Genomic DNA, 14,085 nt, shown 5'->3' with positions numbered 1-14,085 from the left:
CATGAGCCACCCATGCCTGGCCTAGTCTTCTAATATAAGAATTATCTATAACTAAATCTGTTAGTGACAACCTTTAAAGTTCTCTCTAGAACTTTTTACTTGTAATATTTAAGTAGAATATTTAAGCTCCTAAACTATTATATAGTACTGTCAGTTCTCCAAAAATTTAAATGCTTAAAAAATATCCAGACATTTATAAGCCATTTAGTGTTGTTTTGAGCTCTATTATACATACTCAATATAATTACTTCTCTTATGAATGCTCTCTGTTTTTGCATTGTTTTTGAGGCAGATAAAATTGAAGGCGGCTAGAAATGTACATTCATGTATACTCATAGGCTTTTCAGGTTAAGAAAGCCATGGACATTCAGAAAGAGTCCACCCTGCACCTGGTGCTTCGTCTGCGAGGTGGCATCATCGAGCCTTTCCTCCGCCAGCTCGCCCAGAAATACAACTGCGACAAGATGATCTGCCGCAAATGTTATGCTCGCCTGCACCCCCGTGCTGTCAACTGCCGTAAGAAGAAGTGCGGCCATACCAACAACCTGCGCCCCAAGAAGAAGGTCAAATAAGGCCCCTCCACAGGCTCCTCCTCCTTTCCCCACAGGGCAGCCTCCTGCCCAAGCCCCGTGGCCGTGGGGCCTCAATAAAGTTTCCCTTTCATTGACTGGAGCAGAAAAAAAAAAAAAAAAGCAAGCCATGGACAGTTGATAAACCATTATTTCCGTTTTTACTGAAATACACATCAGAACTCTGGTTTGATGCTACTGTCTGATTCACGGGTCTGTGTACTTGTTTATATTCATTCTAGCTAAATAAATAATTTGTTGGAAAATTTAAGATTTTTGTTTAAATGAAAACAGCAAGACATTTTTCAAGGGCCTAAAAGTCACATTCTAGTTCCATTCTCAAAGCAACACTCTCTCTCTCTCTCTCTCTCTATATATATATGTATATTTTTGAGACAGAGTCTTGCTCTGTTGCCCAGGCTATAGAGCGCCGTGGCATCAGCCTAGCTCACAGCAACCTCAAACTCCTGGGCTCAAATGATCCTCCTGCCTCAGCCTCCCAAGTAGCTGGGACTACAGGCTTGCACCACTAAACCTGGCTAATTTTTTCTATTTTTAGTAGAGATGGGGTGTTGCTCTTGATCAGGCTGGTCTCAAATTCCTGAGCTCAAGCAATCCTCCTGCCTTGGCCTCCTAGAGTTCTGGGATTACAGGTGTGAGCCCCTGTGCCCGGCCTACTCTATTTTTTAAAGAGAGAAAAATAATGTTAACATTTTAGATTGCTTCATAAATGCTTTCACTATGACAAAGGGAAAACACACTATACCATACTACTGCCTGCCAATGCCTTCTATATCTGCTGAAAACAACAAAACCACAGAGGTGAACCAGGGGGGCTGTTGGTTATTATTAGGGCTATTGTTTTCTGGACTTTAAGGGCCTGGACTGCTGTCTAGAGGATGATGGAGTAGAAAGAAAGGGCCATTTGCCAGTTTTAGAAAGCAATAAAGTGCCTAGGAGCTGGATGAAATTCAGGAATGTTCACTACTACAGTATTCTGCTAGAGCAACTTCCCCTGAAAGATACACTAGGCAACACCGTGCACACAGGTGTTATGATTAGGTATGATCTGCACAGTAGCTAGTCAGACTAAGCAAATCAGTGGAGAAGATCAGCATTCTCCTCCATTTCATTCTTCAAAGGAAACCCTTCATTTTTAAAGATTACTCATGCACATACATCTAACGAAATGGCACTCAAGGTCTATGGGTAGAAAAGTCATTCAGCAAAGTCAATTTCTCTGCATTACTTGAAAGGCAGAGGTCCACACGGAGTGTGTAAGTCCCTAAAGGTAGCACTAGGAATCTCAAGTAGTGGTAACTCCTTGGGGTGGGGAGTACTTTAAAATCTTTAGTTGTGATAGCATTATCTGCCTGGAAATGCCTGGTTTACTATGCAGTAGGTGAATGTGTAAACAAGAAAGCAGTAATCCATAAATCAAAGGTAAAGCTAACAAAAAATATTGAAAACACAGAAAACTGGCAAAAAAGTAAAAACCGCCACCTGAGCCTATGGCAGAAGAAAAAAATCTCTCCCAGCAATCATTTGGCAGGGATTAATGGACAGACAGGGGAGAGAGTGACATTAACAAGAGGGGAGGAAAACACAGTCTAAAAACATCTCAGATATCACCCCCATCTATGGCTTGAAAATTATTTCAAATTCTTATTGGAGATAAAGCTACAGTTCTGAAGCAAAAGGAAGGCAAACATCTTATACCTTTTTCTTTTCTTTCTTCTTTTCTTTTCTCAGACAGAGTCTCTCACTCTGTTGCTCAGGCTAGAGTGCAGTGGCATCAGCCTAGCTCACAGCAACCTCAAACTCCTGGGCTCAAGCTATTCTCCTGCCTCAGCCTCCCAAATAGCTGGGACTACAGGCTCCGGCCACCACACCTGGGTAATTTTTTCTATCTTTAGTAGAGATGGTGTTTCACTCTTGCTCAGGCTGGTCTAGAATTCCTAAGCTCAAGTGATCCTCCCGCCTCAGCCTCCTAGAGTGCTAGGATTACAGGCGTGAGCCACTGCACCCAGCCCAATTTAATTTGATTCTCAGAGAATGCAAGGGAATCTTTGCCAGGTAAAAATAAGCAGAACTATTAAAGTTTTTGTTCTCTTCCTGCTGGATGGCAAAGCAGAATTCTTTAGAGAAAAATCAGAGCCACTGAAAGATTTATCATCTTTGGAATTGGGAAAAGGCAAATATCAAGGGTGAAATGATAGAAAAGACTAACTCAATTGGGAACTTTCTGAATGGATCTAGCTTTTAGGAATATTTATTGCATCCAAATTCATGGTTTAATTATAATTCTCTAGTTAGGCAAAATTTGCGTTAAAAAATTATTCTGGTATTAAAATAAATATCACAAAACAATACAAATAACAGAAATTTAAATTTTTAAAAGGTAGATCCAAATATGTGAGTTTAAATGCAGTCCTCTGGGAACCATATTTAGGATCTATAATTCCATCTATGAACCAAACAATACTCACTTCAATATACCTACAATCTAAACCAGCAAAGAAAAATTTTTCCAGAATTCAAGGAAAAAATAGTCTCATTGTGATGGAGGAGAACTAATATGATTGTCTTAACTTTCTTTGCAGTAAAAGACTGCTGTGTTGTTTTACACTCCTCCCCCTTGAGCAGACAATCCGGCCCTACTGTGGCAGCCAGAGGCAGAATGGCTCTTTGTAGAAATAGAAAACAAGTAGGGAAAAAATTTTTAAATTTATTTTTCCTTGAAGGTTAAATAAAATTCTGTATTATAAATAAATACCTGATTTCATCTATACCCTTCATTTGGCAGATAGATTGATCCATTCATTCAATTATTTATCAAGTGCTCACGATTCCAGACATTGATTTAGGTGTTAGGGATAAAGCAGTGAACAAAACAACAAAAATCTCTGCTCTTATAAGGCTTAAATTTGAGAAAGCCAAAGCCCAAAAAAGATTAAATGTCCTATGGTCTAAGTCTTGGGATAAGCTAAAACCAAGTTCTGAGCTCTTCTTTCTTTTCCTGCTCTAAGTGTGGGACAAAACAGAGCTTGTTAATCCCAGGCTCACTTCTCCACAACACAGTTGATGGGTAGATTTACCCAGAATAAGGAGGCTCTTCAGGCATTATCATCCATAATTATTTCTGTGCCTTGACTCCCAAACATCTCTCTAGTTCTCTTTTGAGAGCCATCCTCTACCTGCTAGACCTTGCCAGTATTTCAAACTCAAGATGCATAAATTCAAACTTTAAACAAGTTCCTCCCTCAACTCTTCCATTTCTAGTAATAATACCACCTGCTTTCCAATTATCCAGGCTCAAAATCTCAGCAATAACTTTGACTCATACTTCTCCCTCAATCCTGACATTCATGTGGGCTGCCAATTCTGGTAGACTATATCTTTGTAGCATTTTACAATTCTATTTCATTTTTACTACTATAGCCCATCTAGGCTCCATTTACCTATCAAGGGAATTCACTGCCTTTTCATTGCTCTCCATGTTGGTTGCCATGCTACTACTATGTTCTGTGTCAAAAGATTTCTAAAGCAAAATTTCATTCACTCTTTTGATTAAAAACCTTTAGTCCCTATTCCTACTGAAATTAAGTACCAACTCTCCAGTCCAGCATTCTAGGAACTTCATCAGATGGCTCCAACCTATTTTCCCAGCCTCGTATCCTAGGACTCCTCTATTCACATCTTTTCTATTCTATTCTATTTTTTGAAATAGCATCTTGTTCTGTTACCTGGGCTAGAGTGCAGTGGCATCATCATAGCTCACCATAACCATAAACTCTTGGGTTGAAAAAATCCTCCTGCCTCAGCCTCCCAAGTAGCTAGGACTGCAGACATGCATCACCATGCCCAGCCAAGTTTTCTATATTTTGTAGAGATGGGGTCTCGCTATGTTGCTTAGGATGGTCTCAAGCTCCTGGCCACAAGTGATCCTCCTGCCTCAGCCTCCCAAAGTGCTGGGATTACAGGTGTGAGCCACTGTGCCCAGCCACATCATCTATTTTAGAATATCAAACTACATAAAACATTTGTTGTTGTTTATGTATTCTTTCTGCATGGAATGCCTCTTCCATCTCCACTTAATTCTACCAAGAGCATTTCAAACATAGTCTCTCTCATGAAACTCTTTGTCATGCTTAGACTAGATGAAATATCTCCTCCTTCCAATCTCAAATGATAATAATTGCAACTTAGGATGTTTATATGTTCTGCCTTGTGTTACAGTTATCTGGCTAGGTGGCTTATCTACTTGTCAGCTCTTTAAGGACAAGGACTCCCTACTTATTTTGGTATCCACAGGATATACTTTCACATAGCAAGTCCTCAGCTCAGGTTTACTGAGGCCAAATTGCTAAGAAAAGGTTAGCTGTTCCTAAAGTAAAGTCAATACCTTTCAATTTTTCTCAAGGAAAGATTGTATTTCTTCCTTTGCTGACTTTAAATGAGAAAAGAATTAGTCTAGAAAATCATACTGTTTTCAATTCCTAGAGTAATAAAAAGGAACATATTTGGTTGCAAATTTTCTTCAAAAAACAGTATTCCATGGTATGTATATTGAAAAAAAAAAGAGAGGGTGTAAGAAAACCCCAAAGATGAAACAAAAATAATGAGACCACAGACTAAGATACTGTAAAGGTTGAACAGACACTAAGAATCCATTTACCCCAGGGCACAGTGCAAAAAGAATTTTACCCAGCAAGGATTCAGAATCCTGCCGGGAAGGAAGTATAAGATTTGCATGAATATGGGGAAACTCCAATCCCTTAGCAGCCATGGAATACTAAAAACCCTAAAAGAAAAAATAAAATCAGAGAGAGACTTGTAAGACTCAGTTCTTCAAAAACAAGCTTACAAATGAGATTTTCCTAAATAATTACATACACTGGCCAAAGGGTTTTCATTTAAAAGTATACTGAAATTCAGTAGATATGACCTCATTTTTTATCCTGGCAATCAAGGTGTTCAACTATCTCTTTTCCTCATACTTTAAAAATCCATTCAAAACAGCAGCATTGATTATTAATTCACTGAAGCAGAAAAGGAAAACTAAAGGAAACACGTTTTAGTTTTAAGATATTCTAAAAATATGAACAGGGATATATGCTGATTGTGATTTCACTATATTTTTTCTTTTTCTAATAATATTTTAAGTACATTTTTCATTACAAAGTGATAAAGCTTCATTACAGAATATTTTGGAAATATATTACTCAGAATGCTACCACTTGTAGCACTACTTCCGTTAATATTTTGGCATTATCTCCTCCCATTGATTTTATTTCCCCTTCCTCTCCAATTCACCTTACTATAACTCAGTTTATCTAATAAAGGATTGGAGGTGGATCCATAACCATTCCTTTACAGGTGGATAGGTAGATCATTTCTATACCTTTGCCATAAATGACAATGCAATAGTTTTATGCACATAACCTATATTTTTGGTTGTTTTATTATGATTGATTTCAGGAAGTAACATATTATAGCAGAAAGGATGGTAACTTTATCAAATTACTTTCTAGAAGATTTGGACCAATTTGCAAAATCAATAGCAATGTATAAAAGTGTCAGTTTAATTATGTCTTCACCTGCACTAGTGATTATCCTTTAAGAAAAAGGATGGGGAGAACAATTACAGGAGTCAACAGTCTTTTGTTATCAAATTAGAAGTCAGCCAAATTATAGTCTTAGAAAAGTATAATACTTTGATTAAAGCACATAACTATGGATCCAATTAGTGTTCAGTTTGTTAAGCCACATCTTTTTCTTATCTATTTTCTTTTTGCTTACCTATTTTCTTTTTGTACTCTCTAGTATATAGCTTTCCTTCCTTTACATACATTTTTCTCACTTACCAAGTCAAACGTTTTGCGAAGAGTATATACTTGGCATGAGTGATCTATATTTGTGGATGTACTTCATTGTACACATATGCGTGTGTGTCTGTTTCTATATACTCTTCTTATGTATTCGCATGTATACACTCATGAGATGATATGTATTTTTGTATTCTCTTGTAAAAATGTTAATATAAAGAAGACAGGAAGAGGAGAAATAAGCTAATTTGACATGTGATAATGATCAAAAAATATATAAAATCTGCTTCTTATTCTTTGTCTACTATGTTCTCCATTTTTCTCTTAGCAATATTTATGATATAAAGACAAAAACTCTTTGTCATATTTACTTCTCAATCAGCCCTTTAAAAAAAAGTTGTCAAATTTGTTGAGTTTTTTTTTTCATTTTTGCACCTTCTTATTTAGACTGGGAGATGTCCCTCATCTAGGCCCACTAGTTTTCCAAACAATGAAAGGACAGACAACATTGCCTTCTCTGGAGTGGCCTAAAGCAAAGCTGAGTCTTCACAGCAGGTCGATCTTAGATCTTGGCCAGCTCTACAATTAAGCTGGGTATAGGGACAAAGGGTAGAGTGGAGGTTCCAATTCATGTCCAGCTGGAAGTCCAAATTACCCACCCTTCTTACTAATAAGGAAAAACCAGAACTGGCAAGAGCTCCAGACTAGACTGCAGATGAGACCCAGAGTGGGCTACCTGGTACATCTTGTACAGTCAACAAATCCTTTGGGCTTGTTACAAACTGCCTTGGATCCTAACTTATAGCCAGTTCCCTCTTTAGGCAACAGTCTCTGACAGGCCCAGATTCTCTAGACTGGATGCTTCACATAAGGTACCAGGATGCATCTCAGTATAATTATACATGCCCTGAGGGTTGTTAGAATGTCATACTATACTAGTAAGAAATGGCAAGCCTATCGTCTTTTAGTATTAACATATACACTAATGCAGAGAAGCTGGGGAGTTTGGGTTTTAATATTAGCCATGAAGGAGGGGAATGTTTGAAAGAATGAAGGATTAAGATATACCTGATTTCGAAGAGGCTGCTGTTGTGATGGCCGATCCCTATGTGTGTGGCTTTCTCGAGTTATTGCAGATGCACCAGAATCTACATGAACTGACCCTACTGGAGTAGGCTGGAAAAATGAAACAAAAAGTCAAATGGGGAAAACAGGTCTAATCTGATGCATCTGCAAAGGAGAGCATAAATCTAATTCTAAATGTAACAGAGTGGTAGTAATTATTTTCAGTCATCAAGGCAGTTTCAAGACTTTCTGTCTTCTCATTTTGTTCATCTGCAAAAGGGAGGCAGCCCGGTCCTCAATAGTTTATTGGAGAGTAGCTTACCTTTGAAATTAAAAAACTATCCTACAGGAGTATCTGTTAGCATACGCACAGGCCCTGTGGACCCCTGGCCAGAACAACAAATCCAAAAGCTTCCTATGGTGCTGGGTTCCGCTCCTATAGAAGCCAAGTATCTTAACAGCATATGGGAGGACCAACTTCTGAATGAAATGAAACTACTTCTAAAAAACTGGCTTAAGTTCTGGTATCTTAGGACATACAAGCCATAATCTTAAAGAATATATTATTACTACTTCCTAACTCTAGTGAGAACAATCTAGGGCAACACTATGAAAATGCTGGTAAATATAAAGTCTATAATCAAAGAAATATTTTTTTCCAAATATTTAAGCAGAAAGACTGGCAAGTAAAGGAGTAGGGCAGTGCTGTTCTGGGAAAGGAAGTTATGGGGTAAAAAGAAGATACTTACAATAGGCCTTCCGACCCAATCATAGGCATAGTCAAAGGTGTACCCTTTCTTTTCAAAGAGGTCTGTGAAGAGGGTCCGTAAATACTCATAGTCAGGTTTTTCAAAGAAGTCTAATCTTCTGACGTATCGAAGATAGGTTGCCATTTCCTCTGTTAGGAAATAGGAGAAAGGCAATGCTCATTAGCTGAATGCTTCCCAGTGGGAGGACATCTGGGTCAAGGGATATTTATACAGACTATTTGACACAGGTGTTTCTGCTATGGACCAAATAAGTGATAAAACCTACTTTGGTCTGAATAACAATAAAAGGAAACTTAAATTAGCTAAATAGCATCCATATCTAAAGATACCAAGTCATGGACTCTACCTACTGTAAGGCTTAGTCACACTCGTTGAAGTGTCCCTTTAGCATCCTACCTGGAAAGTTCTCACAGAGAGCTTCAATGGGAGTATTCCTTTTGGTGTCACCAATTTTTTGATATCTCTCTTTTAATGTATCAGCCTGTAGAGAGTAAAGGGAGAAGGTTACTTGGAAAGAGGTGCTAAGCATGGGAAGTTCAATATGTTTTCAGACACAATTTTCACTCAAATTTGCAGGATTTGTTAGATTCAATTTTTTTTTCTCTCTAACACTAACAATTAAGAAATGTAGTAGAGATGATATATTTAGATATGGACAAACATCTGATGTGTTCTGGAAAGTTTTACTTGCAAAAATATTTAACAGTCTCAGATAAATACCATCACATGTAATGAGATGAGTGGCTAGGATAAGAAAATAAAAACATATAGTAATATTTTCAAAAGTGTAGAAGCTTACTAATCCCCCATGGCCATTAGAGTTCAACAGTGATTCAGCTTTCTCCCTCTTAGATCAGCTCTAAGATAAAAATATTGCTAATCTGATACCGAGAAACTGAATGAGGATGGGGAAGACCAAGAAGTGAAAAAATGCCTTTCAACAACGTGGTTGTAGAAAAGAAAAAAATTATCTGTGGTATAGGTATGGCTAACAGATAGGTTTGGTGTATTTCAATGGCTAAGAGCAGCCTAAGTCTCGTATACTCAGACTATAGCCCAGAGGGCTCCTGGACCGTGGACCAACAGTGGGATCTCTAGGGAATCTTGTCAGGATCTACCTAGCCTGCTGCACCTAGATATAAGCAATAGCGTTCTGAACTAAATTGGAGAAATTTTATAACACAACTACGGCTACCACTAAAATGATTCATGAACCATGACAGAGTTAAGCAATTAATAATACATTAATGAATTGTTTGGCTGTGTGATAAGCAAGAAGGATGTGAAACTCTATTTGAAAGCTGTCAATATCCGTAGGAAGATGTATATGACTAGGAGAAGATCATGAAGGTCAGGAGAGGAATCAAAGGGCAAAATAAATAAAATCTGAAGGGGAATGGTTGAAGCCTTACTTTTTTTTTTTTTTTTTTAGACAGAGTCTCACTCTGTTGCCCAGGCTAGAGTGAGTGCCGTGGCATCAGCCTAGCTCACAGCAACCTCAAACTCCTGAGCTCAAGCGATCCTCCTGTCTCAGCCTCCCGAGTAGCTGGGACTACAGGCATGCACCACCATGCCCGGCTAATTTTTTCTATATATATATTTAGCTGTCCATATAATTTCTTTCTATTTTTAGTAGAGGTGGGGTCTCGCTCTTGCTCAGGCTGGTCTCGAACTCCTGAGCTCAAACGATCCGCCCACCTCGGCCTCCCAGAGTGCTAGGATTACAGGCGTGAGCCACCGCGCCCGGCCTGAAGCCTTACTTTTTAAGACAATGTCCTAGAAAGCACAGCAAAATGAATCATTCTGCCTTTCTGGGAGTAGGTGGTGTAGGAGCACCCCAAGTTACAGATTAAATTTCTCTCCATATTAACATGTTGAAATACATTACAACTAAAAATATGTCTCACAATTAACTATCTAATGGGACTTAAAAAGGGTTAGAAGCCCACCATTTCCTGGTCTAACAGGCAGAGGTAATTATAATGCTTATAATTATAATAATTAATAGTTAATTCTGACATGTAGTCACTGTACTACATGTAGTCACTTTCTACCTAAGGAAGGCTATTTAAACTCTACACGTTTTGCCAGGAATGGCTATTGTCTGAATAGGCATTTATTCATTAATACACTTGAACAGCAATATTAAACCTGGATTTTCATTTTAGTTCTGTGGGTCCTTAGCCCACATAGCATGAACAAATATTTTCCAGTTCCCCAGAGGGACATATCCTGCTGGCCTTTCTGGTAAAATGTGCAGTAGCTACAGTCATAAATTTGTTCCAGAAATTCCCTGAAATACTGGGAACACTCCTCCTGCTACATAATGGTAGTGGAGGAGGAATACCAACACAGAAAAAAGCAGCATTGCCAAGGATGGGAGGGAATGAGAAAAAAGAATATGGTAAATTCCAAATCTAGGAAAAACGGAAGAAAGGAAACAAATGTGAACAACACAGAGCTTCCAAAGCTTAGGCGAGAATTTACAATGTAGACTAATGTAACTAGTCTTGGCTTCTCATTTCTGTTGCCAATCTTTCCCTTTGTGCTTCTTAGAGACATCTAGCCAGCAGCTTGTTCATTAACAACAGAGCATTGAAACAAAACCCTCCACTGAGCACTTTCAAGGATACCTTGAGTCCTTGCCAGGGTAGGCTGCCTCGAAGGAAATACATGAACATATGGCCTAGGGCTTCCAAATCATCTCTCCGGCTTTGCTCTAAAAGGGAAGACAGATCACACATTATGTCTGCAGTTATTAAAGCAGAAAAGGGTTCAAAACCAAGTAATCCCTTCAGAAACCCTTCTGTTCTGGAAAGGCTCTGCTTATTAATTCTTTGTATATCTAAACCAGGGATAGTATTTTAGATCAAAACAAAAAAATCAATGTGTACTTCCTTTGTCTAGATCTGTTGCTGGTAAGTTGATTATTAAGTGAAAAGAGTAAATCCTAAATTAAAACCAAGCCAAAATCACTAAACAGTGAGTAATCATCTCTCACTCAATGCTGTCACCTTCCTGACAGACAGACAATTTAAATGAAATGCTATTTCCAGTATATGGACTACAATTACCCTTTGGTTACCAACAGAGAAAGTGAGCAATAGATTGAGCAACAAAAACTATTAGAACTGTCCATTCTGGCTAGGCCTGCAAAGACACAAGCTGCAAAATGCCTAGAATACATGCTTAGTGCTTTTTATTAATTATAAAAACACTTATAAGAAAATTCAGTTTCATATAAGTGAATATCAATGCATAATCTCTTGGCTCCCATCTCATTTGTACCATGTCCCATAAATCCTTTAAGAAAATTTTAAAATGTATTACTAAGTTGCCCTCTATGGGCACATAAAACAAAGTTCTAGCCAGGTGTGGCGGCATGTTCTTGTAGTCCCAGCTACTCCAGAGGCTGAGGCAGGAGGATCGCTTGAGCCCAGGTGTTCAAGACCATCCTGGGAAACATAGTGAGACCTGGTCACAAAAGAAACAAAACAAAACAAACAAACAAAAAATCCAAAAGTTGCTGCACTCTGGGAGCTTATCCAAAACAAATTGCTGGGTTCTTCTTTCCTTTTAATTGGGAAGAAACAGATGATAAAGAATAGTTAATAAAAAACTGCAACTTCATCAGAAAATATTCCATACATTCTTTGGTTGTCAGACTGAATATAAGCAGTACATGCCATCATTTCTAATTTGTCAATTATAGTTCATCTCAGACATTTTATGTGTTTATTTTTCAGAATCAAATTTAGGGCTTTATCAAAATAAATTAGAGAAGCAAGACTAAAAGGCTACCTTCAACTTCGCTATGCTTTCTTTGTACAGATAGTAAACTAAGAGGCCAAAGAGGCAGGGAAAGCCACTCAGCTAGCTCAGAATAAAGAAGCACAATATGTTTAACTGCTGCCTCAAATTATGGGAAATTTGTATGAAAAAGAATGAGTAGTACTCTACAGGTTAGAAGAAAGAAAAGGCAACTTTCTAAATAGCAGTTTGAAGGAGGTTTATGGACAGGTGGTCACCAATGGGAAGGAGAGGCACCCTGACAGAGGGATAAATGACATAAAACTGAATTGGTGTACATCAATTGAAATAATCTTTAAAAGAATGAAATAAAGGCTGGGTGTGGTAGCTCATGCCTGTAATCCTAGCACTTTGGGAGGTCAAGGTGGGAGGATCACTTGATATCAGGAGTTCGGAACCAGCATAAGCAAGAGTGAGACCCTGTCTTTACAAAAAAGTAGAAAAAATTAGTCAGGCGTGGTGGTGAGTGCCTGTAGTCCCAGCTACATGGGAGGCTGAGGCAGGAGGATCACTGCAGTTCAGGAGTTGGAGGCTGCAGTGAGTTGTGATGATGCCACTGCACTCTAGCCCGGGACACAGTACAAGACCCTGTCTCAAAAAAAAAAAAAAAAAAAAAGAAAAGAAAGAAAATAGCAAGATGATCAGAAACTTTCGTCTACATGCCTTGTCTGAAGTTTGCAATAATATATTATATATAATTGAAAACAAAAAAGCAGTTAGACAAAAATAGTTTGTTAACAGAACCTAAGGATATACAAATGAAAACCAGAAAAGAGTAAGCAGGGGGAGTTGAGGCCTCCCACAAGGTAGGGCAGAGAGAGAAACCACACTGAAGCTTCTCACACTGTATCACACCTACTCATTGTCTCTTCATTTTTATATTCACATCCTGTAACAAGAGGCCCCTTGGTAATTAAAAATTCACCAGACCAATGTCTGGATTTTAGTTGGGCACTAGAGGGCGAAACTCTCCACATTTTCAACATTGATCAGGCCTATAGAAAAAAGATTTCTCTTCACAGCAAAGTCAATTATAAAATGAGATTAAAATAATTTTTAAACTCACTGGAATAAGTAATAAAGTAACTTTTCAAATCCTTAGAATCATGAAAACCAGCTATGGAATATGGGATAACAAGAAAAACGTGGATCCTAAATCAGGTCAATGATCCAGGTCTTGGCTCATCCTGTCCATTAATTTAATCCAGTGAAATTAAGCATGGCAAAGTCACCTGTTCTGGGCCTCAGTTTCCTCGTCTGAAAATAAAACAGTCAATTTAGAAAATTTGAAAAGTCATTTGCCAGCTCTAGAATTCTAAAATAAACTGTGATAATTTATAATTTAAGCCATTAGGGCCTTTCAAGAAAAAATAAGAGTGAAAAAACGAGAGCATGCTTTATTTCCATACTTCTTTCAGTGCTCCACACTTGTTCAATTCATTATTTCCACATGCCCTCATATTTTCGTGCAGGATATTTTTATTTTCAAAGAAGAAATGTTTTATTACCAGTGCGACCAGTACAACACAAACTTCTTCAACACTGTAAAGGCTTGCTTTCAACCAATTAGAAATATGTGTTTGATTTACATGCATCATATCCCTGATTTTTAGGCTAAATATATTTTGTTGAAGGAAAGGGGAAAGGTGATCCAGTGTTCTCACTCTAATTTCAACAATTAAATAATATCAATTGGGCTGTCTCAGTCAGATCTTAGTCACTGGGAAGGTGGCTGCTATGGTCTGGATGTTTGTCTTCCCAAACCTCATGCTGATGTTGGATCCCAATGTTGGAGGTGACGCCTAATGGGAGGAGTTTGGGTCATGGGGGTGGATCCCTCATGAACAGATTAGTGCCCTCAGTCTGGGCGAGTAAGTTCTCACTTTATTAGTTCTCCAGAGAGGTGGCTGTTAAAAAGAGCCTGGCACCACCTTCTTTGCTTCCTCTCTCCCCAGGTGATCTTTGCATAGCCAGCTCCCCTTTGGCTTCCGCCATGAGTGGAAGCAGCCTGAGACTCACCTCACCAGAAGCCAAACACATGCT

The 14,085-nt window shown here is 38.4% G+C and overlaps 1 protein-coding gene across 7 annotated transcripts in view; it reads right to left on the bottom strand.

Moving 5' to 3' along the window:
* CSNK1G1 (casein kinase 1 gamma 1) overlaps positions 1 to 14,085 on the bottom strand; it is a 151,150-nt gene that overhangs the window by 27,095 nt on the left and 109,970 nt on the right. For 5 of the 7 annotated variants that reach the window (XM_069482798.1, XM_069482833.1, XM_069482806.1 and 2 more), the window contains 4 exons: positions 10,866 to 10,951; positions 8,629 to 8,713; positions 8,212 to 8,360; positions 7,466 to 7,573 (listed from right to left, as the gene is read on the bottom strand). In XM_069482798.1, the coding sequence (XP_069338899.1) occupies positions 7,466 to 7,573; positions 8,212 to 8,360; positions 8,629 to 8,713; positions 10,866 to 10,951 (428 nt within the window). Of the gene's footprint in view, positions 1 to 744; positions 754 to 7,465; positions 7,574 to 8,211; positions 8,361 to 8,628; positions 8,714 to 10,865; positions 10,952 to 14,085 lie in introns of all 7 variants that reach the window. The other 2 variants (XM_069482824.1, XM_069482815.1) reach the window with 1 other exon arrangement.

This window comes from Eulemur rufifrons, chromosome 2 (assembly GCF_041146395.1).
Source record: "Eulemur rufifrons isolate Redbay chromosome 2, OSU_ERuf_1, whole genome shotgun sequence".
In the NCBI taxonomy this organism is placed as follows: domain Eukaryota; kingdom Metazoa; phylum Chordata; class Mammalia; order Primates; family Lemuridae; genus Eulemur; species Eulemur rufifrons.
This window is presented reverse-complemented; position numbering and strand designations above follow the sequence as displayed.